This window comes from Anser cygnoides, chromosome 9 (assembly GCF_040182565.1).
Source record: "Anser cygnoides isolate HZ-2024a breed goose chromosome 9, Taihu_goose_T2T_genome, whole genome shotgun sequence".
In the NCBI taxonomy this organism is placed as follows: Eukaryota; Metazoa; Chordata; class Aves; order Anseriformes; family Anatidae; genus Anser; species Anser cygnoides.
The window spans coordinates 17213891-17239605 of NC_089881.1; the positions used below are offsets into that span (position 1 = coordinate 17213891).

Sequence of the window (25715 nt, forward strand, 5' to 3'; positions counted from 1 at the left end):
TGTTTGTTTGTTTGTTTTGCACAGCTTTGGCTCGGTATACACTTGGGCCTGGTTTATCCTTGCTCTTGCTGTTTGTATCTTTCTTTGGACCGAGCACCGAGGGTCAGTATTTCATACAAAATAGCATTTGTGATAGTGATTACAGTGATGAGTACAAAACACAATTCAGAGGGGGAAGACTTGCAAAGAAGAGCTTAAACAGCCACAAAAAGGGTGCAACCACAGCTATATCACCCAACCATCATTAATTTTTGTCTTGAAGAGCTGCATTTGAGGAGGGTATTTATTATTTGTCCAAAACAAAAACTCTTACCCTCCTTCATGGAGGTGCTACCCTACATATTGTTAGAATTAGCATACAACCCAGTCTACCTTGTCTCGTTGGAAATGTGTTGATAGATCTTGTCAAAGGCCGTGTGGTCCTTGTCTATTAGATCTATTAGAAGGGTCCTTGGCGACTCTTCCTTCTGCCAGGGAGGGATTTCGCAGCGTGCTGAATGTCAGCCGTGACTGTGCACTGATGCCTGGAATGTGCTTTGCCAAGGGTTGAGCTGCAGCTATGGCATCCTGGAAATGTAAATCTAGAAAGGGCTTTAGGAGAGGATCCTTTCCTTTTCCTGGCAATAGCAGGAGCTCAGCTGGCAATGGTCCTGTGCCGTGTTTGTCATTGCTTTGTCACTGCACTTTGTAGCTGCTGGGACCTGTGTAATCGGAGCGAGTCTCTCGTGGGGTTGTCTCCATGCCTTTCACCCACCTAGCCATGCATATATGAAATACGGGGAAGAAATTTGCCCTTGGGCCTGTTTCTCACATGTCCCTGATTAGTCATTGCCTGGAATCTGAAATACTAAAGGCCTGCAGGAACCTCATGAGCTCCGACAAGTCTGCCAAGGTCCACTGGGGAAGAGTTCAGCAGTCTGAAGGGCTCACCTGATTACAGCACGGCGCTCAGGCAAAGGGACTCGCGCAAGGTTATCTTGAATCTCATTGAGCATTTCTTCTCATTACAGTCCACAAGATAAGCTGCTATCTGTTGCTGTAACGGGGTTTTACGGGACCTAGCTGCAGCGTTGCACCGTGTGGAGAAATGCCAGGGTGCCAGATGCCCCCTAGTGCAGTTGCGGCAGCATCGCTCTGTGCTCCCCATGCCGGTGGCACCGATGTCCCCATGCGGCGTGGCAGTAGCTGGGTGATAACTGGCATGGGCAGAGCCAAGCAGGAGCCTTTGATTTTTAGCTTTAAGGGGAGAGCTTTCAGCCCTAGGTTGGGTCTAGGGAAAGCAGCAGTGTGAGGCTTGGTTTAGGGAAGAAAAAAAGGAGTCCGAAAAGCAATTTGTTTCTGCTTTCTGTGAGCAAGACTTCCAAAGGAACTCAGTCAATTCTGCAGTACAATCAACAGGACTGGAAAAAAATACCAAGTGAAGTAACACAGTGGCTGTGGTAAACATGAACTGAAGCCTTGGAAGTAGCTAATGGCATACCACAAAAGAGTCTCCTTTCACCCACCGCGGGCCGTGCCAGCAGCAAGCGCTGCCAGCGCTGGCTTCTCGCAGAGGAAAGCATCATTTGGCTCCCCTTTGGATTTCATTACTCTTCCTGCGCTCCCTCCTGCTCGCAGCAGCAGCCTTTCCAGTTGTAAAGGAGTGAATTAACTCCCTTCGTGTCAGTGATGGATGAGGCGCTTTCTGCCCCTTCAAAGAGGCGAGCCGTGCCGGCGGATGCGGTGCCAGCCGAGGTGAAAAGTCCAAGCGGGACGGGGGAGCCCGCGGGGTGACCCGGCTGTCACTCGGGACACCCCGGGGACAGCTCCCGCTGGTGCCCTGGTTTTGTCCCCCTTTCAATGGACTTGGGCACATCCCTTAACACGCAGTGGCCGTTGGTGCGGGATTCGGGGCCTCAAAGGCTTTCGGGGGTGCTCCTCGGCCCCGCGCAGTGGGGGTCAGCACGCTGGTACGTGGGGAGAGCTCGTTCCGGGCGTCCGTGGCTAATCACATTAAAGGTGACCTCGTGGGCAGCTCTTTCCATTGTTGCCATATGTTTTGTCCGGCGCTTGAGTGATGTTGTGCATTGGAATGTATTCATGCGTCGCCTAATTTAATCACCAGGCTTAATCCCTTCTCCTGTTCTACACTCTTAGAATTTACTGGCTCCTTTCTGGCCTCCCGTGCATTGTCTGGGGCTCCTTCAGAAGCTAATACAGACCCCTGGAGATATTTTTATTTATTTACTTCCAGAATGTATTTAAAACAGAAATCCCAGCAACAAACCCAGCAAGCTCTCCAAAGAGCAAGCGGTGCAGTGGATGCTCTAGGAGGCTGATCCTTCATCCCTGTGATCTTTTTCTTCCATCCTTTCCACAGAGAAATTAAGGATTAGGCTCATGGGTTTAAAAAAACAAAACAAAATACTACGAATGGAAAAACGACTGAGAAAGCTGCGTGTCTCCTTTTAATATTGTTGGAATAAATAACTAATTTTACAGAGGCTGTCTCTGTAAAATATGGTGTTGGTTTCTGCCTTTAAAGCTTACTGCTTTGGTACGGACAGCTCCCATTCCAGGACTGACCGGACAAAATTAACCCAACAAAGCCACGAGTCCGTCCAGCTGGGAAGCTGGAAAGTCTGATGTATGCAGAACTGCTGCAAAAGGCAGAGAGCTCTCTGCAAGAGCTGACACGGTCCACAGAAGTCAGGCATTTCTGGGGAGCGGGGCTTTAAGGGTGATTTCTAAAGATTTTTCTGTGCCCCAGCTGGCTCTGCAGGGTAGAGGTATAGGTTAAAAATTGGAATTAGAGATTCAGCTGTCTTGTGACTCGCTGTAGGAGTGGATGGGGTCAGTCCTGGCAAGGGAAGGCAGTGATGAGATTTTAGAATGATACATGATCAGGTTGCTGCTGTGCTCAACTCCCAGAGGCAGGAAACCTTTTAGTTTTCTTACGCTTGCTGAGGCAGATTGTTGAACAAATACCTCCTGGGGTGGTGCAGTTCTTCGATTCTCCTTCCCCGCACGCAGTGTGCTGGTACCCACAACTCTGAGCAGTGGAATACATCCCGGATGGCTTTGAAACCTTAAACATGGCTTGTACCGATTGAACTGAATTGCAGTTTTGAGCTTTCGTGTGTGTGTGTGCGTGTGTTAGCATGCACGGTTTCTTGCAGCTGAGCTCTCACGCGTGAGCTTGCCGATACTCTGCGACTGTGTGTTACGGTCTCGGTTTGATAGGAGGAAGGAGGGATGACGTAAAAGATTGCAGATTTGCGACCGGCTTTAAAAATAGTTCTAAAATGTTATGTATCTTCATTTTGAAGAAATGCAATACTGCTTGGAAACCACAACTACTGAACATAAACCATGTCGAGCCCCTTCCATATGTTAAATAACAGTGCGGAATAGAGGGTTATGAACAGCCTGCTGTGCAGCCGGGCTGGAAGAAGATCACTGATCTTGCCCCCCGTGCTCCAGCCCGGTGATCGACAGCGCCGTCGCGGGCTCTGACATCAACTTGGCTGTACAGCAACGCTTTACATTTTATACCGCACCTTTTCAGAGCGAACCTTGCCAGAGCCCTTTCCGAGGCGTGCACACGCCGAAATCGCTTCCCTGCTGAAGCGCAGCCGCGTCCAGACCAGAGCCGGAGCCGCCCGGAGGGAAGCGGCCGTGGGTTAGCGGGAGGGCAGGGTGCCCACCCCGCTCCTGACGCCTCTCTGGGACAAGTCTCCTGGCCCTCGTCCCTTCCCGCTTCCGTCTTTTCCCAGGCTGCGACAGAGGAGCTGTGAGGTCCCTAGGAAAGAGTGAGCGGGAGCAGGTCACTGCCTGCCAGAGGAATTCCAACGGAGCCCCGGAGCCAGCGGCGGTTGCGCGAGCGGCAGCAGCCTGCTCTCGCCATCCGTGGGAACGGGCAGGGATGTCCTCGGAGAGCTCGGGATCTCCTACACGCGTGCGGCACGCCCCGAGATTTTGGTGAAGGAACCTGGAAGAGGAGAGGGCTGGCGCTGCGGGATGCCGGGAGGTGTTTTGTGGCGTGCGGAGGAGATGCAGCACCCCAAAGGATGGGGAAGGACAGCGGGGCTCCTCAGCAGGAATCAGCACAGTGCAATCAGGGCGTTCTGCATCTTCCCAGTCCCTGCTCCGGTTTAACCACTTGCCAAAATAACTCAACTTAGAAATACTGTTGTGATCTCTCTTGTTACCTGGCAGAGCTCTTATCGTGTCGGCACAGGGGCTGTTCATATTTTAATGGGTTTATCTCTTCTATGGAGGGTATTACAAGCTTTCGTCTGTCTTCCAGTGCGGCTCTACGGAAATCCCTCCAGGCATAAGATAGTACCTGGACGCCGAATTAATCCGTGCTCCTGGGTTCTCACAGCTCCATTAGGGGCTTAGCAGGGGAAGCAGTTAGCATTAACAAACTTAAGAAAATAGGATTTGCAGGGTTTGATCTGCCCTCGGCTCCTCGTATCCTCCCAACAGCAATGACAAAGACTGGGCACATTACGGGAAGACAAAATAGTGTCAGGGCTGATTTGTAAAATGTGTATCAGCATTCCCCAAGGGGAAGAACTTGGGGGGAAAAAAGTTGTTCTGTACTCAGGTGCAATAGGAGACACCGAATCATTTATCCTCCTGCCACATGCCCCAACACATCTGCACCCCCAGCTCTTACCTTGCGTTTCCATGTGGCTTGGGCCATCTGAAGCCAGGGCAGTGTCCCATCCTCCTGCGTGCTTCACCTAGCCACTGCTTTGTGTTTTCACCGGCAGGAGGTTGCAGCAGTTCTTGGAAACCAGCACGGATCAGGCACTTTGCGAAGGGTGCTTTGTCCTGTTGCTCTTCATCGAATGCACGTTTTCTTTCTTTGATCTTGAACTTTTACCTTTGCTGGTGTTCTTGTTGTTTTCCATGAAACGAACCGCCTGCGAGCCTCGCTGTGTTTTATTCGTGGTGTTAGTTCCTGAGCAGGGCCGGGTATCAATCAGTGTCTGAATCTGCTGCCTCTCTGGGAGCTGCTCCCTTCTGCAGCGCTGCTCCCTCCGGACTTCGGGCTCTCGCAGAGCAGCAGTGCCAGTTGCAAAGGTAATTGCGACCTGTGTTCAGAGATGACTGTCAGGTGTACAAAACAGAGCATTCGGGGATAATGACCTGCTACGTGCAGTACCCACGAGTAACAGCATACCGAGCAGCAAGTTGAGGGAGGTTTCCACTGGGTTGTGTCACTTTTCATCTAAAGCAAACACAGAGCACACCGACTGCTTCTCTTAAGTTTTTCAGGCTCTCCTATATCCTTTGGGGACAGGAATGCCTTAGTGATGCCTTTCTGGTCAGGCTTTGCTTTTCCTCATCAGATCAGAATGACATACACGGGGGCTTTGTACTGCCCATCCTGCGAAAAAGCTGTGGTTGTGGCAGCGGGATGGCTCCGGTCATGGACACGAGTGGCCCTCAGGCCACAGATGCTGTGTACAGAGACACGTGTCCGCTCTGCTGACACTTCTCAGACTAAGGGAAATTTTACATCAGTTGTATGCTTGAAGTTTCTCTCCTTGTTAACAGTGAGAAGCATTTCCTTTCTTTTCATGGTTACTTTAACCCCTTTGGTTGACCTTTTTGCCTCAGGATTTTCAGAGCAGCGAACGTATTTGCTGTTCTGCCAGCCTCGGCCGTACAGCGAGCTTTCCTGCGAACCAGGGATTAGGAGGCCGAGGGACTCTTTCCATCCTAGCACCTGCTTCGTGCTGTGAGGAGCAGCTCTGGGTGCAGGCTGTTGGTGCTATGGTGCTGGGCTCCAGCCGTGGATGCTCGCAGGCTCGGCGCTGCGGTGTCAGCGTTGCGTTTCCCGTCTCGCTTCTCATGAGGTCTGACCTGTTCCTGTTCACACCCATCGTAGGTCCCAGCAGCTCGGCTGACCTCTGGCTTTTTGCTCGGGCTGTTGGCCTCTCCTGGGGGATTTCCCCTCTCCAATGAGGTGCGTGGTGTCAGAGCGCTGCCCTCCGGCCATCGGCTTCTTCATTGACAGGGCGCCGTTGCTTAACGGCAAGCTGTTTGCCTGGAGAAGGTGCCGCCTCCCTAGCAGCCTGTAGGGTTGTTTCAAGTTCCCGATTGCACTCAAGTCTCCTAACAGAGTCTTCATCCTCCTCCTTTTCTAAATTCCTGCTTTCCCAAGTGAATTTTTGTAGCTCACAGTGAAGAAGAGGCCGGTTGGACGGGCAGGACCCAACTCTTCCCTTGTGGAAAAGCCGGGGAGCCATCATCAGTCTTCAATGCGCAACGCTTTTCTACAGCCAGAGAACTCTATCGAGGCAGGTAAAGCCCAGCTTGTGAAGGACCTATTATGTTATTAAGTGACAAGTTCCTTCACACGATGAATCCAGTTGTCAGTTGTTGTTTTTAGAGCACCAGCAGGGCTGGAAAAAGCTCTGGGAGCTCAGCAAGAGCTGGGAGCGCTTTATAGAGTCTGGGAGACAGGCTCTGAGTAACATGAAGCGGCCAAGCAGTGAAATTTGGCATGCATCTTGTTGGTGTCACAGTTTTTTATGTGGCATTTCCTAGGGATGTTTTGCTTTTATTTTAAAATTGATGTATGTGTAGAAAATACTTTAACTTCATTGACAGTTCCCTAGTGGTCTAGAGCATGCGGTGCTGTGTCAGAACTCGTTAGTTTCTGAAGAAGATATTTTTAATCCACCAATGTAAACCCTTTTGCAATTGTATAATCTTTATTTTAGTCGTGTGGTTTCCTAATCATGCATCTAAAGAATGAGCTCATCCAGTTTATAAATTACAAAGAACGTGAATGGAAGTGTTCAGTTCTCCTTTCTATATAAATCTGTTTTTACTTCTTCGCATATTGCATGCTGTGTTCTAAACCTCCAGTGCAAGCAAAGTGTGAGCGTTTAAAAATAAACTCATTAGAAGTTTATATTAGTGCCAAGTGCTGAAAGTTGTCTCCTGCCCCATCTTCCCAGAAGGGCTCTTCAGCTTTGAGTTGCAGCTGCGAAATAAAAGCCAAGGATACAATGCCAGCCTGCCTTCTGATGACAGCATCCGTGTGTCTTTGCAGAGGATCCAGGAAAAGCTGCTTGCTGGTATTTCTGTACTACCTGGCTACCTGCAGCAGAGGTTTGGGGGGCTATGAGACAACAAAGCAGCACCTGTATGTGCTAGGGAATGTGCGTTGGTGTCTGCTCCTGGGAGGGGAAGACACCAGAGTCCTCGCTGGGTCCAGGGGAGATATTTGGAGAGCAAGATCTGCTGCAGCCTGAGAAATAATTTAGTAGTAACTCATTGTGCCGTTGGGTCCCAGGCTGGTCAAGTAGGTCAGTTAGTTTAAGAAGGGGGAGAAGCAAGAGAAATGCTGTCTTCCATCTTACTCTCTGCTGGGGATTCCCTGACTCTGTATGTGTTTTATGTGCTTGTGTTTGCCTGGGTGGATTGCAGGCAGCAGCAGGGATTCAGGCCAGAAGTAAAGCCCCATAGGAGTTTCAGCTCGTTTTCCTAGGTTGGATTGGCTTTCAGGTTGACATTTTCCTTTAGCCCCACGCATGGATCTTGGAGCCTGTTAATAGATGTAGCTCGCTGGCTAATGTCTTGTGACAGAAGGGACGTGAGAGAGATGTGTTGCTTGGGTGGTGCGGAGTGAGTAAAACCCGAGGTGATGTGTTGTATTGCGGCAAGTAAGAGAGAACCTGCCTGTACGAGAGACCTCGAGACTGGAGAACAAAGTAGGAACAGGGACGGAGAGGAAGTAGGAACGGGGACGGAGAGGAATTGCCCTAAGTCACCCTTTGCTGTGCTGTCCATTTACACCCAGGTGTTCTTCTGCCCCGTGAAAGGGGAGAAGTTAGCTTAGGCTGACAAGGAGCTTGTCATCTCAGCGCTGTCATCTCACATACAGGAGCTCTGGGTTGTGCGTTGGCTTGTTGTAGAGCATGCTAGGTGCAGCATGATCATCGCTGATCCCTTCCTGTGCCCACTGTGCATGGCAGTGCGAGGGTTGGGCTGTCTCGAGTGGATGACTGGGGCAGGAAGAGGGAGGAAGAGCAGCTACCAGTGATGTCCCCTCTAGAGCACACTTTCCCCGAGGAGCAGGCTCATGGGACAGTGGTTTTGCCTTTCTGTTTGTCTCAGTCTCCTGGGGATTAGCAGTGCTGAGGACACGGGGCAGCAGGGACTGCTTCTGGAGCCTCCTAGGGAATTAAAACCTTCACCTGGAAAATACCCATTTAGGGATGGGGACAAGAGGTCTCACCGAGGAGGCAGTGGGTGAGATGGGACCAGTTTAGGACCAGTTCAGGACTTCCAACCAGTAGCAACAGCAGTCCTGTAACTAGGTGCTGAGACTGGCCAAACATTCGCTGTCTGCAAAGCCAGAAGGGAAGAACCACACGAACCCAACGTGACAGGTCATTAGGTGAGCTGGCAGCAAGCTTCCCTGCCTTGCCTTTATCCACTGGAGGACTCCTGATGTCTCCTTTGCTACCCCATCCTGTCCTTCCTCCATTCCCTCCTAGAGAAAGGGGCAACCAGGAAGAAGTGCAACCTCTACCCAGGGTCTTTCTGCAGCAATTTTGATCTGCAGTGCAAATCGAAAAGCGACCCAGAGGGAGAAGTGCTCAAGAGCAGCTTCTTTAAGTGAAAACACAGCTGTGAGGTTTGCAGGCTGTGCTTCTGTAAGGGCTCGTCCAGTCAGCACAGCCAGCACCGCTGCAGCCCTTCCAGCACGCAGGAATTGGGAAATCCATTGTGAACAAGATTGAGTTTGATGGCCTGTGTGCAGGCAGATGGATGTATTTTTAAGGGACGAGGTGCCAGAAAACTCTGTGATTACGTTACTGGAGCACGGCTCGTTTTTTGTGGTTTGAAAAGTGAGTGTCAGGACTTCAGGGTTATTTTTTTTTCAGGTCAAAACCAAAGTTTGGGAGGGGCATAAAAACCTGCTCGATGACTAAGTTTATTCTTAAAAAGCTTTCTAGAGCTTGCTGGAGAGGGGAGCCTTTATTCCGAGAGGGAGCTGATACCAGTCTTTTTGGACCTCTGTGCAGACGGGGTTATAACTGTGGGAGTGCCAAGGGCAGGTGAGACCCCCTGCCTCTCAGGAGACTGTTTTCAGCGTCATCTTTAGATCCAGTCCCCTGGGTTTTGTTCTGCAGGCTCATGTTTTGCTTCACCTCCTTGCCCTGGGTGATCTCTTTCTGCCTGAATACCATTACGTTGGGGGAATTACCTCGAACAGTAGAACCAAGGCTGGCAAAAGCACGATGCCCTCGTATTGACCCAAACCCAGGACGTTTGAAATCGTTGACCTGGTTATTCGGCTGAACTGATAATACCTCTGAAACAGTGCATGTGCAGAGAAAACTTTCAGTCTAATGACGGAGGTTTGGTGCTCAGAGCCAAGGGAGGATCCAAGCCAAACCATTTACTCAAGGGGCATGCAGAATTTGCCCAGCCGAGTCAATATAGGTACTGGCAGAGTTTCAGCAGCCAGAAAGCTGCTCCTCGCGCTCTCTCCTTGTTGGAGCTACCAGGCTTTATCGCATGACTGGGCCCCTAATTGCTGCAGGTCTAAAACTTTCTTTAAAACGAGGACGGCTGCTGGCTGCACCAAAGCCCAGGCAAGCCTGGAGGTCCAAGGCGGTGTAAAAGCACCATTCCCCCTTTCTGGCCTCTGTGGTAATGGAGAATCCCCAAAATACAGACAGCTTCCCCTACAACCCCACCAAGACCTGTCTGCTCGGAGCAGGGCACTGGGTCCCTGCAGGGATCAGGAAGCCCAGAGCTGTCCGTGCAGTGTGGGGCAGCTGCCCGGAGCCTTCCTGCTTTCCCTGATGTCTTCTGTCTGTGTCCGTGCCCTGTTTGGTGCCTGCTCCCTGCTGCCAAGGGAGCGTGTGGAAACCCTCGGGTGCCCAAGAGCAGATGGAGCACATCGGTGTCTGATGGATGGAGGAGCAAGGGCGGTCCCACCGCCAGCCAGCTGCATCCCCTGCTGGATTTCAGGACGTAGGGATAGCGACTGGGAGGATGTTGCCAACTTAGAGTGGAGCCATTTTCCACTGTGCCCAGCACCACTGTGGGCAGGAGATGACTTTCCTCAAGGAGGTGGCATCACCATCACCTCGAGCCTGCAATATGCGCCACCAAACATTGCCGGGATCGGCCACGTGCTCTAAGTACATTCTCTTGCTCCGTCCACCAGTGGCCAGCCTGTGTGCCCACTCCTGTTCGGTACCATGGGTGCAATGCTCTCCTTCGCTGAGGGAACTACATCCAGCCCATCAAACTGCCTGGCCCTGTGAATTTCAGCGCCCTGCTCCTCTTCAATTTGGGTGTATTGCAATTGTGCCTGGTAGCGAGCGAGCCTATCCATCACCGTATCCTCGCAGATCCCAATTACTCCTTTTGACAGCTCTTATTCGTGCACCTCCCTACGCCTCTGACGTCTCAATTATTGATGGGGCTCGCCTGGGAGGCAGCACTGTGTTCGCAGCGTGGCTCTGTTCCAGCTCCCCTTCCCATTGAGTTCACGCACACACCACGCCGGGCGTCTCTTTATGTGCAGAGCTATTGGAGTGGAAAGGGATCTTTATTAGCATGTGAGCTTCGGGGCTACGCTACTGAAGGGGGCAGTGCAAGCCAAATCGCGCACAGCGCTGGGAAATTTCCTCTCCCCCTCCTCTCCCAGCAGAGCCCAGCAGTGTCCTGTAAAATTAAATGATCTCCTGTGTTTCATGCTGAAGATCCCTTCAGCTGACGAGCCTTCCTTGTGATGGAAGTGTGACTGCACTTGCGTTTCTGTAGGAAAACTCAGTGCCCTCATTGTCCCCGCAGGCATCAAATCCTGTGTTTTGAACAACAGTGGCCTTTCCTTTGTCCTGGTATTTATTTGCTGGCTTTATGGCAAGTCTTTGCATTCTGACACACACACAAAAAGGAGCTTCAAAGCAGCCTGCAGTGTTGGAGCAATGCTGTCAAGTTGGTTAAGAGTTAGAGCTGTGCCAGAGGGAGTATTGCAAAAGCCTGTTTGGTTTGTAGGTCTCTGTCTGTCCGGGGGGCTCGGGATGTCTCGTGACATCGCTGCAGTGGAAGTGAGATTGGAGGAATGATAAAGTGGTCGATCAGCTCCTGACATCTCTCCAATCCTCAGCCTTGCCCTGCAACCTTCTGTAGTTCAGAAGTAAGCAGAAGTTTTGTGATGTGCTTAGTGAACAAAGGCAGAAGGAAAAGGCAGCTGCTGGAGGAGACGGGAACAGAAAGGAGCAGCAGCGCTGGGTGTGCAGAGAGCTGGCAGGAAAAGATGCTTGAGTTTTGTTCTCGGGGATCTGTGGTGGCAGGAAAAACCTGCGGAGCAGATCTTCCAAAGCACTGAGATGCTGGGGACATGAGCATCCTTGTAGCTGAACACAGCAGCGCAGACGTGGCCACGTGTCCAAGGATGGTCTGCGCAGGACTCAGCCTCCAGTGGCTCCAACAGCAGAGGGGACCCAACAGCACCGTGTTGGGTGGGTGTGGACAGCTTTAAGCTTACGAAGCAGTTCCTGCATCCCAGCTCGCCTCCTGGCAGTGCTCAGCTGGTCCTTCCCTCCCTGCCTCAGCCGCTCTGTGACAAGTTTTGCCCGTGGGCTCCGCTCTCCTTGCAGAGACCAAATGGCACCAAGCGAGCAGAGGCAGCCGGAGCGCTGCAGGTGGCACACGGCCAGAGCTCGGCTGGTCCTTCAGGAGTCGGTGTGACTCCTCGCCTGGGTGTGATGGTCACAGCCCCTCCTGGCTGGCCATGACGGGGCAGATCTATGGAAAAACAAGGTTTTGTGCATCAGCGACATCACGACTGCCTCGAGCTGCAGCCGCCGGGACAGAGCTTTAGTTGCCATCTCCGTGTGACAACCTGAGCCCGGCATTTCTCTGCTGGTCTTGTCACTGCAGGTGACAGCAGCATCCACCTGCCTGACAGCAGTGCCCCAGGCGGTCGAGGCACGTTTGGTCCCCGTTACACAGCCCTCAGCCCTTCCTGGCACTGGTGGGTAAGCAGAGAGGACGGAGCCTGCCAAGCAGGGTGTGTTGTATTTGTCTTTAATGCCATAGCCAGAGAAAGAAGGGTTAAAATAACAGAAAGCTGAAAACGCATTATCTTAGGGAACTGTGATCTTTTCTTTCTGGCTAGGCAGGATCCATGCGACCCTGTCCCCTCCAGATAGTGGAAAGGTCACCCTCCCGTACCTGATTCCCCCGGAGCTTTCCCTTGCAGCCTGTCCAAACAAGGCTGTTTTCCTTCCCAGCCCTTTTCCTTCCTTCCCGTCCCCCGGACTTGTCTCCTCGCACAGAGCTGCCTCTGGCCCTGAGTGCTGCAGGGGGCACGGAGCCCAGGTGGGCTGTAACCAAAGGTGTGTGGCTAGTGCAAGCAGAAAGGCCACTTAGCTGAGAGAGCTGTAAAGGAGAGGTTCAGGCAGTCCTCAGTTTGTCCCAGTCAGATCTATTGATAAAAGTAGCCAAAGCAGCCCAATTTTGCACTTTCTTTTGTTTTTCTTCTCTGCAATGCGATGCCCTTCCCTCAGAGCACCGGGGCGTGTGGAGCTGTGGCTGTGATAACTGCTGTCCCTTTTGGCTCAGACCTTCCTTCTGATACTCTAGTAGGAAAGCTTTGGAAAAGCCGGCCCAGGAAAATGCCTTTGGGGAGTTCCCAGTCCCTCCTTCGGTTCCCTGACCCAGGGGGACTCTGGTTGTAGCCAAGTGACCTTTGCCTCTATCAAAGCAAGGTGATCACTCGCCTCTCTTGGGGAAATTGCTTGTTTCTTGCTGACCTCCTGCTCCTGTGGGGCATCTGTCGTGCACCGTCGGAGCATCTGGAGAGGCTGGAGCTGCTGCCTGGCTGCAGAGATGTCAAGTAAGACGAAACGTCCCCAGCTGGCCCCGCTAGTCCTGCCTCAGACGCCCTTCTCAGAGATGGGACTGAGGAATATGCCAAGCTGCAGAAGGTCAGAGCCTGCAGGAAGGCACAGACTGTGATACTTCTGTCGTGGACACATGCAAAGTGCAGGCATGTGTTACGTGCTGCTGCAGGGGTGTGTTTTGGGGTGGCTTACAGGGTTAGGGGCATGGAAGTCCCAGGAGATCAGCTGGGTTTGGCCTCAGCCTTGGACTTGGTTATTAAGTCAGTAACCAAGATGGTGAAGTTTTCCATGATTTCATGGTATGCAGTTTTATTTGGGTCAATGAGAGCACAGCGTATGACTTTGCTACCCTGTAGGGAAGGGAAAATTGGTGCACCATCTAATGATTCAGCACACGGGGTTTCTTAACAGCCTACGGGAGAAAGATGTTTTAATTCTGTGTTCATTCCTGAATAGGCTGTTAATTTGAGTTAGCAATTTCCTTGGACCCCAGAGGAGAGAGTCTGTGATCAAAACGAGCGGCTCAATACTGCTCCCTCCTCCTTTCCCTGTTTAGAAAGGCCGGGCTCATGCTAACAAACCTCTTTTGACTTTTAGCCTTTGCTGTGGTCTTCCCAGACCATTTCAAGTCCTGAAATGATCCAGCAGTGGTTATAGCCCCGCTGTTAATAGTCTGTCCCCCCAAAAAAGCTACAGCCCTCAGTGCGTAAAAACTGCAGCAACCTCCTCCGAAGGATGCTGCCCCTCTTACCCGACCTGCTCGCTCCTCCTGAGGGTCTGCAGCCCTTGTGCAGAGAGCAGGGGCTGCACCTCGGGGCTGCAGGAACAGCCTGCCCTCCTCTCCCCTGGGGCCCAGCAGCATTCCCCTGGGGAAAGAGGCTCTGCTCCGCCGGGCCCCCTCTCGTGGGGGTCAGCCCCGAGCCGTTTTCCGGGCAGTTCAGCATGTAAAATCCTGAAGAAAAAGCCTCCCTGCAGAACCGCCCTGTGGAGAGAGGATTCATTTTTCCCCCTTAAATAAAAGGAGCCGAGGCTGTGCTTGAAATCCGAAAGCCCTTGCCGAACGCCTCCTTGGAGTGGCCTCCAGGTCCCATCACAGCCTCCTGCCGGACGCGGGGCCAAGCTGCAAACCCTTCTAACAGCTCTTTAATAACTCCGCGCAGAAGGAAAAATCTGTCACCTTTCCCTCTGTGGTTTCTCCTCTGTTCTAATGCGCTGGGGGAACGGGATGGAGCCGGGAAGGTTTTCAGAGAAAGGCTCGTGGGAACTGCAGCTGCCGATGGCGAGCGCTCGCTTCTCTGGTGTCTGAGGGCAACCGCAGCCGCTTTGGTGAGGGGCGGTGTGTGTGGGTGGGTTTGGAGGGGCGAGCCGTTATGACCCATGCATTTCAGAAGAACCACAAACACTTTAGAGTAACAAAGGGTGGAAAAAGCGAGAGGTTTCTGCAACGCATGTGACTTCGCCCTGAGGTTTGGAACCCCGCGCTATGTTCCAGGCCGCGGTGTTTGCGTGTCAGTCTCGGCGAGTTAGCTCTCTCCCACAAGCCTTGCTCGCAGTTGCTGTGATGACTGAGAACACAGCCTAAAATGTTGCTTTTTTTTTTTTTTTTCTCTCTCTCTTCTCGTTCCCCTCACCCCCTCTCTGCAGCTGAAGCTCTCGTTTACCTTGGACCAGGAGAGCGGGATGCCTCAAGGCTGTTATATCTATCAGTACCGGGACAGCAACAAGTAAGTCCCGCGGCAGATTGCACGCAGCAGATAGGGGAAGGTGCACCGAAAGGAATCTGCCCCGTGTTCTGGCACAGGGAGCACAGCTGCTTGTACCACTTAAAAGTAGATTAAAGCAGGCTTCAGGCTCGACCTGAAACTGGGAACAGCTCCTGTAAAACCAGCGCCTTTAAAATGCACAAGGCTCTGCAGCCCCTTCGTCCTGCAGTGTCTGAAAAAGCCGGTCACTCCTTTTATTTGGTTAAAAGGCCAACACTTGGGTACAGAGGGCTCTGGCACCCAGCCAGCCTTTTCCCCAGGGCTGCTTTTTGCAGGGATGACACTGGGGGAGCGGGCTGGGGGTCAGCATCCACACCTGGGCAGCCCTCACCTCCGCTCAGCTATGGGGAGCCGCAGCAGCCTGTCCTCTCTGCTCAAGCTCACCTGTGGGTTCGCTGAGCGGCATTTCATTTGTGGGCACTATAGCAGCCACTTTTATAAGGTACCTTATGACGATATTCAAGCTTTGCATGCATTTGGAGCTGAGTCCTCCTTTTCCAGGTATTCTGCCTATTTTTGCTAGCCCCATAGTGAACTGGCACCCACGATGTTTTTATTTCAAATCACATTCTCATTGTCAAATCGATGGCAGCAGCACAGTTCAGGATATTTCTGTGTTCGTGCTGGGTTTCTTTGCATGAATACCATCATAAATCCATAACCGGTTACCTCCACCTATGTAGTTGTGCTTCTTGCCAGTTATTGCAGGCTAGCACAAAATAGGATGGTATATGAATTTGTCAATGAGTGCAACGCCCTGTAATTAGATCTGCGCTGAAATGCTGAGAAGAACAGCCCCGACAAGGAAGAAATAAATCTGCATGCGGCACCTAGCTCTTCCTAAGCTGGGAAATGTGTGCTTAAAAAAGAAAGGGGATCTTTTCTGGGAGAAGAGCACAAAGCCCTTCCTTCCCACCTGTGAGTCGGCAATTAGCGTGCAGTACCCGATCCCATTCCGACCACCTTGGCCCTGCAGGCATGAAGGAAAAGAGCTGCTATCTCCAGCACCACGAAGCCAGCAGGAAGACGTGCAGTTAAGTGCGAAAGCATAAAATCAACACGGGAAGAGCATTCGGTTTTGAGTGTTCATAAGGCAATGGTACACAATGGACAGCGAGGAGAAGAAAACCCCCAGACCTGGTGGGTTTTGTTAAGGCTGTTTATAGATCCCCTGTTTCTAATTGTGTGGGGTATATCTCAAAAATCAGGAGCCGTGTTTTCTGCCACATACCTTCCTCTCCCCAGGCTTGTGTGTGCGTTTTGTGCCATTGTTTGAGGAAACTCCTGGGCTGGGAGTGGAGCTGTTTTGTTTAAGCGCTAAGGCCAATAGCAATTCAGTTGGAGACGTTGATTTTAGCCATGAGTGGTCCAGCATGAGACAAAGTAGCTGCAGCATGTTGGCAGCTGTCGATGTAGAGATGTATGGCTGTGACCTGCATTTCTGGCAACCGGGGGAGCCAAGGCACCAGAGCGGTGCCAGCCAGGATCGTGCATTTGCAAAGCACGGTGCAGGCAGGATGAGTGCACTTGCGAGCAAACCCAAACCTTGTGCGTGCCTGACAAATCCAAATCATCATTACACCTCCCTGCAAGGTCCTGTATGTTGTGTTTTATAGCTGGCTTGCCCAAACCAGGGGCATGGCGAGCAGGATATCCATTGCCAGGGAGAACCTTGCTGAATCTGAGCCCAGGCTTATCCCCTGTGCCCCGTGCATGCAGCCCTGGGGCTCGGAGGCTGCTCGTCCGACAGACTGAAGCGTGAAGGTCTGTGCTACAGCTGACGTATTCTTGCAGGTAAAACGCCCTTGAGCCAAACGTGTGCTCGGCTCCGGTTGTACCCTCAGTGATTTTGGAAGAGTTCACGTGCGCTGCACCTTTATGGCCACCAGAGCACTGCATTTAGGAACCTGATAGCGTACGAAGCATTGACTCGGTGCTGCTTTCCTCTCTCTCAGCCCAGCAGAGACCGTGTTGCTCCAGCACTGAGACTTTTACAGGGTTAATTTGGTATCCACAGAACAGCGTGGCAGTTGTCATGATACTTCTTCCTTAGCAATTTCCCAGGGTAAATTGTAGGGTTTGTGTTCTCACCAGCCTGGTGAGGACTGAACAGCGCTGATCAGGACCCGAGGGGATAAGAGCTCTTCTGCGCTCTTTAAAAGATGCACCTAGAAGTTAAAGCACCACAACATCTGTGCCTGCTCCACGTCTTGGAGCTGTGTCCAGCCCAGAGAAGACATGCTTAGTGACATGCTGTGCGTCCTGGCATGGCGAGGCTCTGTGCCACCATGGTCACCAGAGGAGTGTCCCTTCCCCTCCAGGTGGCAAATGCTGTTCCAAGCTGCAGCCAGACGGGGCCACCGGAGAACAGCGAATGCTGGCCTCTGCTCTCTGAACAAAGGGCCGGAGGTTGCTGAAAGCATAATTACAAGAGCAATTAAAATTTCTATCGCTTAGGCTAGAAGTGCAAGTACCATTCAGGCTCTTACAAGGGCAATCAATTGGAGTTTGTTCTCTTTGAAATGAAACCCTATCAAGGAATTTGCGCCTGCTCCCAGCAGCTTATCATCCCCTGCCTACCTGTAGCACTACGGCGCTGGGGAGACTGGTGTCAATGGTGCCTCCTCCCCAGCACAGTTCATGGGCAGGAGTTGCGTGAATGAATGCATCCTCATTCAGCAGAGCTGGTCTCGGCGTAGGCTCCAGGTCTGGGGGAGCTTTTGGTCTTTGGGAGCTTTGGACTGAGACTGGAAGAGGTGCTGAGCCTTCACCTGCTCTGCTCCCTGTCCCCTGCTGTGATATATTGGGACGTGATGGCAATAAATAGTCCCAGCAGAGGTGAAGGTGCAGTGCTTGGTCCTGTTTGAGGAGAGAGGTCGTCGCTGCCCACCCTGCAGTCACGGGGAAACCAGGGGACATCTTTTTCCCTGTGCTTCCTGCTCAGACCCAGCCACTTCCCTCTCCGTGGCTGCCAGCCCTTTGAGCCTGCCTGGCCCCGGAGGAAATTACTTGACCTCACGCAGAAGAAAGCCATCTTCTTTCTCGTTTTTAAGCCATATTACTTAAATTCTCCTTAACGGGGATCAGTCAGGATAATCTACAGAGGACAGGGCTGCCGTACCTGGCTGCTTTGGGAAGGCTGTGACACGAGGGACAGCCTGGTGACAAGTGCACGGTGACATGCTGCACAGGAGCACGTTGTCAGCTGTCACGTTGCCCCAGAGCAGTCACAGGGAAGGCCAGCCTGGCCAGCCTTCCTGCAGCGTGACTGCAGCACGGATCTGGTGTTTGGGCTGGGACTGGCTCGCTGCCACTCCCTCCCGCCCAGGCTGCACAGGATCCAGCGGCAGAACCCACCCAGGCAGTACAAGGCCATCAAGGCCATTTGCATCCACTTTGGCTCAGGAGTCCTGTCTTATGACACACAAACTCACTGATCCCAGCTTTAGGACTGCGATGCCAGCTGCGCTGAAGCAGTGCCTGGCACCTGAGCGTGGCCGATCCTGCTCTTGTAGGTTGCCGGGCAGTGGGAAGGATGAGATTGAGAAAGATTACGGGTAGTCTTGGAACATTTCTTCCATCCCAAGTACAGGAAAAGCCAAAGCCAACCTGAGATCCCCCTGGAAGTCTTCTGTCTGTGTCTAAGAAATAGGAAATCCTGTCTCCTCCGCATTCACTATCGCTATCCAGACGCTTCTCTGGATCCCATCTCACTTCTGCTCACCTACCCACAGCAAACCTGACCCTTCAAGTGCCCTTCTCTGCCCCCCAAGACTCTCTAATCGCTGCCACCTTCCTCAGATGATGCGGTGCTCATGGTCCCTGCCATCCCAGACACACCAAGGAGCTGCAAATCCCTGTCAAGATTCCTGTTACGTGGGTCATATTTGCAGAACATTGTAGTGCTTCCTCGTCCCCCGCTGGTTCTCCTCTAGCATGGTTTTCATGCTCCCTGAGCCTCCAGGTATTGTTTTCTTCTTCGGGTCTCTTCCTCATGCCAGGAGTGCCGTCTTTGCTGATATACCAGCCTGCTCCTCAACAACGAACTTCATTTTAATTCCTTGCTGCAGCTGGTTTTTGTGCGTGTGTGTGTCATGATTATGAATTCGCAGCGGGGGCTTTCATGTTCTCTTCGGAGTAATTTCTAAACCCAGAGGAGCAGCATCTTGCGTGGAACCACTTAGAGACCTCTTACAAAGGCAGCCTGGGAGTATTGATCATTTTTCCTCTCCAGGGACCCGGAGCGTTACGGATACAGCTGCTGTGCGGTGTAGCCACTTGCGGGCAGCACCACACAACTCTTGAGGATGAGAAGTGAAAAATAGCTCCAGCTGATAGGAAAAGTGGTGCCCCCTTTTATATAGAGATCAATGATGCCTGGTACATTGGATTATCACTTAAAACACCAGGACTTCAAATGCCAGGGTGCATGCACTCCTGATGCTGACAGGTTAGTGATGTATAATGTTGTTTGGGTTACCAACCGAGCTCCTCTCTGCAATCTTTTCATAAGGTGAATATAATATCTGCAGTGATGTACCCAATGTTACATCAGGAGAGCCAGCCTATAATTATGCTTGAATTGTTTGAACGGGTTATTTGTCACTAGCACATTAGCTCACTCCATTTAGTGCTACCAGCCAGGGCTGCGGCAGGCTTGGTGTAAACAGAGCTTGGGTGGAGGTTTTGGTGTTTGTTTGTTTGTTTTAATACGGAAAAGCAGAATTTATTTGGGTTTATTCTTTTTTTTTTTTTTTTTTTCTAGGAGAGCTATTCAGTGGGAGTGCTAGGAACAAAATATGTAAACCAGCTGACACAGCACAACTGATTTGTTTTCAGATGTAGCTCCCAGGTGTACACCTCATGTTGGACTTCAGCATGGACCTGGTGGGTTTGTAGTGAGCTGGCAGGTTTTTCCCAGTATGTTTTGTGTTTTTTTTATTTATTATTGCTTTGAGGAATTGAGTCTTGCGGAGTGGGGTGTTTGTGCAAAGAATTGCTGCACAGCTCACGCAGTCATTGGGTACCCGACCTGCCTTGTTGCACGTTTTTTTCATGGCATGCATCCCTGCAAAGCAGGGTATTGGTGTAAAGGAAGCAACTGCCTCTCCTGCTGGCACCAGATTTTCTCGTTAGTGGTATGTACGCTGCCCTGTTCTGACCCGCATGGCTCAGGGAAATCTCTGAAGGCGGCATCTTGTCTTGTTTGTCTTGTCGCAGGCAGGGATTTCATGGGGGAAATCCATGTCCCTGTAATCCCTTGACATCTCGGGCTTGGATGGATGCTGTCCAGTACCAATTATTCACCTGAAGCTTATGAAATGCCTTGTTTAGATTTCAGATCAAAATAAAATTAATTCAATTTCTAAAAGTTGCTTTGCCAGCTCATGTCAAATTCTCTGTGGTGGAAATTTCACCTTAGGGTGCCCTGTTGGGCAAGCTGGCTTAGCTGGGGCAAGGCATGTCCAGCTGCCCTGCACTTCTGTGCCTGACCCTGGCCTCAACTCTGCACATCACTAGGATTTTGCACCCATTTCCTAAGACTTGTTGTGTTGCAGGTAGCTGCACTGCCCTGTGACTCTTTCCTGGCAAGCTGTGGTAGGGTTTAGCCGTGTTTGGAGGCCATGAGAAAGCATCGGGGGCAACTGGAGTTAACTAAGCCTGTATTTTCTTTGCTGAGAAGGAAGAATACCACTTGGGTTGTAACTAGCCCCTGCATTTGAGACTAATCCAGCCTACTCCGGGCTTACAGCACTACCAAGATCTAGTGGAAGGTGTTCCTGCGTGGATGAGAATGCGAGTGGAAGCAAAACGCAAGCCGGGACATGAGTTGGCGCTGCAGAGGAGATATACTGTACCGAGCCAATGACTAATCAGGATGGAGTTTTTCTTTTGATACTGTGTCTTGTTATTTGTTTGACTTTTCAGTGGCAAACTTTGTCCGAGTCAGCAGGTGATGGGGATGCTTCACCTGCCAAAGAGTAAACACTGGAGTTGGCCAGGCGAGGCTGGGAAGTGAGTGTGTCACCGAACGTGGAGATCAACCAGTGCTCCTTGTTTTGGCGTAGGTCCAGCGTGGGCTACATCGTCCCGGAGAGCCAGTCTGCATGTTGACCTTTAAAACTCCGAAAGACACGTAATCCTTCCTGCCTTAAGGATACGTGCCCGGCTTTCCGTATGCCACAGCCACAGACTGCTGGGGCACGCTGCGAAATTGTGTTTGTCACCCGAGGCACTGAGCAGAAGGGAGTTTTCTTTCCCTGCAGAAGGGACCCTATGGACATTTCGAGGTGGAAGAAGGGTTCTTACAAAGGGCTCTGCCCAAGGTGCTACTTAGCTGCTTTTCTCAATGCAGACCTGTCTCCTCCTCCTCCTGCCACCCAGCTACTTTAATAACGGGTTGCCAGCCCTTCAGTGCTGTAGAAATAGTAACTGCCAGCTCCTTGGCGTGCTGCTGTGGTGTGGGGGCTGCAGACGGCAAAGGTGGCCAAGGAAACCTGCCTTTCCCCCGTGTGAGCAGGTGGGATTTGAAGATGATGTGACCCCTTCCAAACAAACACTTGAAGCTTTCCCTGATGCCACAAAGCCCACGTGTACCAGTAGATGTCTCTCTAAATCCCCATGGGGTACCAGGACAGTTGGTGTGTTCTCCCGTTCTCCAGGGAGGGGAAGGACTGGGTTCCCAAACCCCGGCCAGGTGTGTAAGCTCCCTGCTCTGCCCCTGCTCTCCCTGGTTTAACTGGGAGTCGTTTTTTTCCCCTGTGTCAGCGTGCTCACTTGGTGAGGAGCTGCAAAACCTCCTTGTCCGTGGTAGGTGTCTGGGTATTCAGTGGCAGTCAAGTAGGTGAGAAAATCAGCTGCAATTGTGCCTGAGTCAGAGATGCTGTCTCCACGTGTCATCCCTGGAGATCTGTTTACATAGCCATTTGCTTAACAATATGTTTGGAAGCCCTCAGTACCATTTCGGCACCATTTCCCTGGTCTATATATGTCTGTTTAATGCCCAAGGCAGTGAGCTATATCTGAGCTACAATTGCTAACCTATAAAAAATGTGAATTTTTTTTTTCAGTGGCACTGTATCAGACAAGTCCCTGATTAGCCCTTAGGTATGTGGGAGAGGGCAGGACGTGGGGAAAAAGCAAACATCCTCCTTCCACAAGAAGTCCCTCTCACTTTTACCTTGAACATAGGTTGCTGGCTTGACTGTGTGTCCGGGAAGGTCCTCTCCTGAGCTGAGATCTGGCTAGAGAATCACCAGGCACCCTAACCATCCCTCTCCCAGCAGGGTTTCTAGGCATATCTTTAATTACAGATTCAGAAAACAGCCCCTTTTTTTGGCTTAGTCTGTGTCCTTGAATGCACAGTCACGGTACAGAGCGGCTTCCCTGGGTCCGGGTTTTGCTGTGCACTTCCCCCTGTGCCGTTACAAGCAGGGAGCGCTGGGAGCAGCAGGCAAGGGCACGTGCTGTGCCTTCTCCTGTTGCTTAGGATGTGCTTTAGGTCCAAATGATGCAAAGTTACATGTAGTGTCAGGCAGTGAAGTAAGAACAAGGACGATGAATAGGATGCTGAGTACACGGAACAGGCGTTGTGCTAGCAGTGCTGATGCTCTGTTTGGAGAGAGACCTTCCCGTCCCCCTCGCCAGCCTGCTGTTTGATCTCTGCTTTCTGTCTCTAGAGAGCAAGGGCTTTTGGTTTGCTGCGGGCAGGACCTCTCCGGTCTGTTCAGCACTAAGCACTGCCATTCCTCGGGGGACCTGCAGTGTAAGCTGGAGCAACTGGGTGGATTGTCGGCCAGCTGGGATTGCTCTCTCTCAAAGAGCTACTGGCTGTAAGCTGGAGCATTCAGTCTAGAAGTAAAGCACACAATGAAAGCAAGAGAGATTAACCCCTGGTAAAGCATCCCAAGAGAACACCAGGGAATTCTCCCTCTCTCAAGGACAAGTGCGCTTCTGGAAGATGTTTTAGACCCTACAGGCCAGCGGATTTCCCAGAGCAGCAGTGGCCTGAAGCCCTCCAGGCTCTGCAGGTCAGCTTCTGTCATAATCCTCCGCGTCTTAAAGTCCTGGCACACAGCTGCAGTCAGGGTAAGGGACCAGCTTAGCACTGATACCGCTCACTTCTTTGCAAAGCTGGGTTTTGCCAGCTGCTGTGTCTGGAAGTACAGGGCGTTTGCTTTGAGTCCCGGTCTCTCCCCGTGTAGTCTGCCAAGCTGGCATCCAACATAACCTTATTGCTTGGAATGATGTCCTTGCAAATCAAAAGGTGAGAGAGGAAGCCTCTCTCCTTACCTCCTCCCGAGCAGCAGGGGTGAGTGGTTTTACTTTACTGCCATCCTTTGCTCTGGATCCTGCTGCTTTTTCAACTGTTTTTTTTCAAAGTTCAGAGCAGCTAAATCAATCCATCGATGGACTCTGTTCCCTCCACACCTTCATGCTTCTGCATCAAGAAAAAGAGCTTCATATCTTAAGCATGTTTTGTGTGCTGTGTCGAGGTCACCCTGAATGGGGTTCCCATTACAGCTCAGCACTTTCACCTCTTCCAATTAGCCATGCATTAGTCAAGCTGGAGCCTAATGGCTTTGGCTTTGCCAGTACTGTCTGAAACATTCACAGCGATGTAAGAGGATTTGGGCACCACTTCCTTTCAAGTTAATGGAAAGATCTTGCTTGGAAGGAATCTGCTTGAGGATCGGCGTGTACTTTGCATTAATGTTTCCATTAATTTTAATGGGAGATGGTCCTAAATTCCTCGGATCAGCTTTGAACATCTTAAATTTTGTGTCCTTCACCTGTCTCATCTAAAATGGGGCTGATGAGCAGAAATGCTCTTAGCTGAGCAGTATCATTATTGGCCAAGGTGTCCTGCAAGTTTTTCTGCCTCTGCCTTCTCTGGAAACGTCCCGTTGTCTGGTGACCCCACTGGGCTGCTCACAGCTCACTGCACACGGAGTTAGCAGGTCCAGGGTCTGCTCCCAGCGCAGAGGTTGTCTTCTGACGTTGATCCCGTGAGCAGAACAACTCCACATCCCCTGCTTCCCCTCCCTCTCTCCTTGCTCTCTGCCCTCCTGCTCCTCTGAACACAGCAGTGGTTAACTGCTACTGAGCATCTCTTGCTGGTCAGCTCGCTGCTTGCTCGTGCCTCCTGGGCTGCTTGTAGACATTTGCTTCTGTCTCTTGACTGAGCTGAGCTGAGATCGACATCCCGACTGCTCATCACGTTCCCTATCCCTTGGTGAAAGCCAGCCCTGGCAGTGCTCTTGTACGTGCTGGATCTCCGACATAACCTCATTTTGCTGACATCCCGGTTCATTTAGGAAAGGAGTAGAAGCAGACCCTGATCTCCTCAGCGTAATCGGGTTAGCAAGCAGCTGCACGTGCACTTGTCCTGGCAGCTAAGAAAGGCCCCACTGGCGTAGCCCTGCTGTCTGTGCAGCCCGACATCCTCCCGACAGCAGGCAGCAATGACTGGTCGAGGCAGCTGTGTAAGAACAGGGACAGGACTGATCCTTCCCCAGGGTCTGCCCTGCGGACATCCAGAGGTGCTTTATACTGAAGAGAGATCTGCAGGCAGGTAAGGGGGAGGTGGGCTGCCAGCTGTCAGGGCACGGGGACATGCAGCAGCCCCCAGGGCAGCAAACAGCACACGAATTGCACTGGGCACCTGCACTGATGGAGCGTTTGAGGAGCTGAAGTCCTCAATGTGCTCGTGATACAGGTAAACACGCTGGTGTCCAGGGCATGGAAGTGTCCTTTGGAAGAACCACGTGCACCTAGAGAAGCGGAGAGGCAGCTCTGTTGCAGTGTAGGGCTGGGCACGAGTTTGCAGGCTAAGGATGAGCTGGCAGGGTCCGTGTTACCCAAAGAGATCTGCTGTGAACTGTTGGCAGGGTAGAGCTGAGAGGCTGTGCAGAGGGCTGCCCGTCACTCCCCCCTCGGCCAGCCCAGGGTCAGCTCCAGCCCCCAGCAATTAGCGAGACGGATTGAATTGAGATTGATCTGTCTAGTTGCGCAGAGCGAGGCGACTCCAGCAAGAAATTTCTCCTCTCCCTCTGTCTCCACGTTAAAAGGAAGGAGACCTTGTCAGATTTCTGGATAAATGGGAAGTGCAGGGCAAGATGGAAATAAATGTTGTGCTAATGCGTAGGAAGAATCATTTGGACAGAGAGACATCATTGATATGGCCAGGCTGCAGCTGATCTGCATCACTCTGCTGAAAATTGTGCCTTGTGGTACAGCTGCTGCAAAAGGCAGCATTCAGTGAGGTCTCTGCTATTCACTGTGTGCTTGCAGCATGTTGCAGGGGAGCACAGAGACGCAGGGTCTGGTTCAAAGTAGGAGTTTAAAGCATCTGTAACAGCCTGGACCGGCGCAGCGATGCCTGCTGCAGGGGATTTGTCGGAGCTGCCTCCTGGGCAACTTGGATTCAGCTGGAAAACTGGGCAGGATATTTGGAAGCAGGGCTGTTAGCCCTGAAGAGTTCAGTGGTCTGAGTCCCAGCACGGCTCCTCGAGCTGTTCCACTCACCAAGGAGCAGCTCTTGTACCTGGAGTGCTCACTTTTTGAAGGACCCCCCGAGCAGGCAGCCCGCAGGGTAAGGCAGAGCACAGCCCCTCTGGAAAGCAGACAGATGAAGGATGCTTGTCCCAAGACCCACGGTGGGTGCAGCCATCCCAGAGCTCCCAAACACGCACAGGGATGCTCTCTTAGGTGGCAGAGGGATGCTGCTTTGTGTGTGTTTACCCAGGGCTTTCATCTGCGCAGTGCCAGCACGAGAGCCGCTGCTTGTACTTGACAGCTCAGCTATTGTTGCAAAGTATGATTTAATAGCAAGACTTGATTACAACATGCAAATGTAGCTGCTGGGGGACTATCTCAGAGGTTTGTGGAGATTAGCTGTTAAATTGGCCAGTGCAAAAACATTATTAAGCAGAGAATATAATTACTCATCTTGTGCTTCTGTATTGTATGGAAGAGACAGATTTGTTTAAAAGCCAGCAAGTCCTATACAGAGAAAAGACTTGTGTAAATGCCACATCATGTACTACTGTATGTTGCAGCGTATTTTATT

At 51.6% G+C, this 25715-nt stretch overlaps 1 protein-coding gene across 4 annotated transcripts in view; it reads left to right on the forward strand.

Moving 5' to 3' along the window:
• Positions 1-25715, forward strand: part of DIS3L2 (DIS3 like 3'-5' exoribonuclease 2) — a 192424-nt gene that overhangs the window by 140549 nt on the left and 26160 nt on the right. For all 4 annotated transcript variants that reach the window (XM_067002818.1, XM_067002819.1, XM_067002820.1 and 1 more), the window contains one exon: positions 14526-14605. In XM_067002818.1, coding sequence (XP_066858919.1) covers positions 14526-14605 — 80 coding nt within the window. The remainder of the gene's footprint in view (positions 1-14525; positions 14606-25715) is intronic.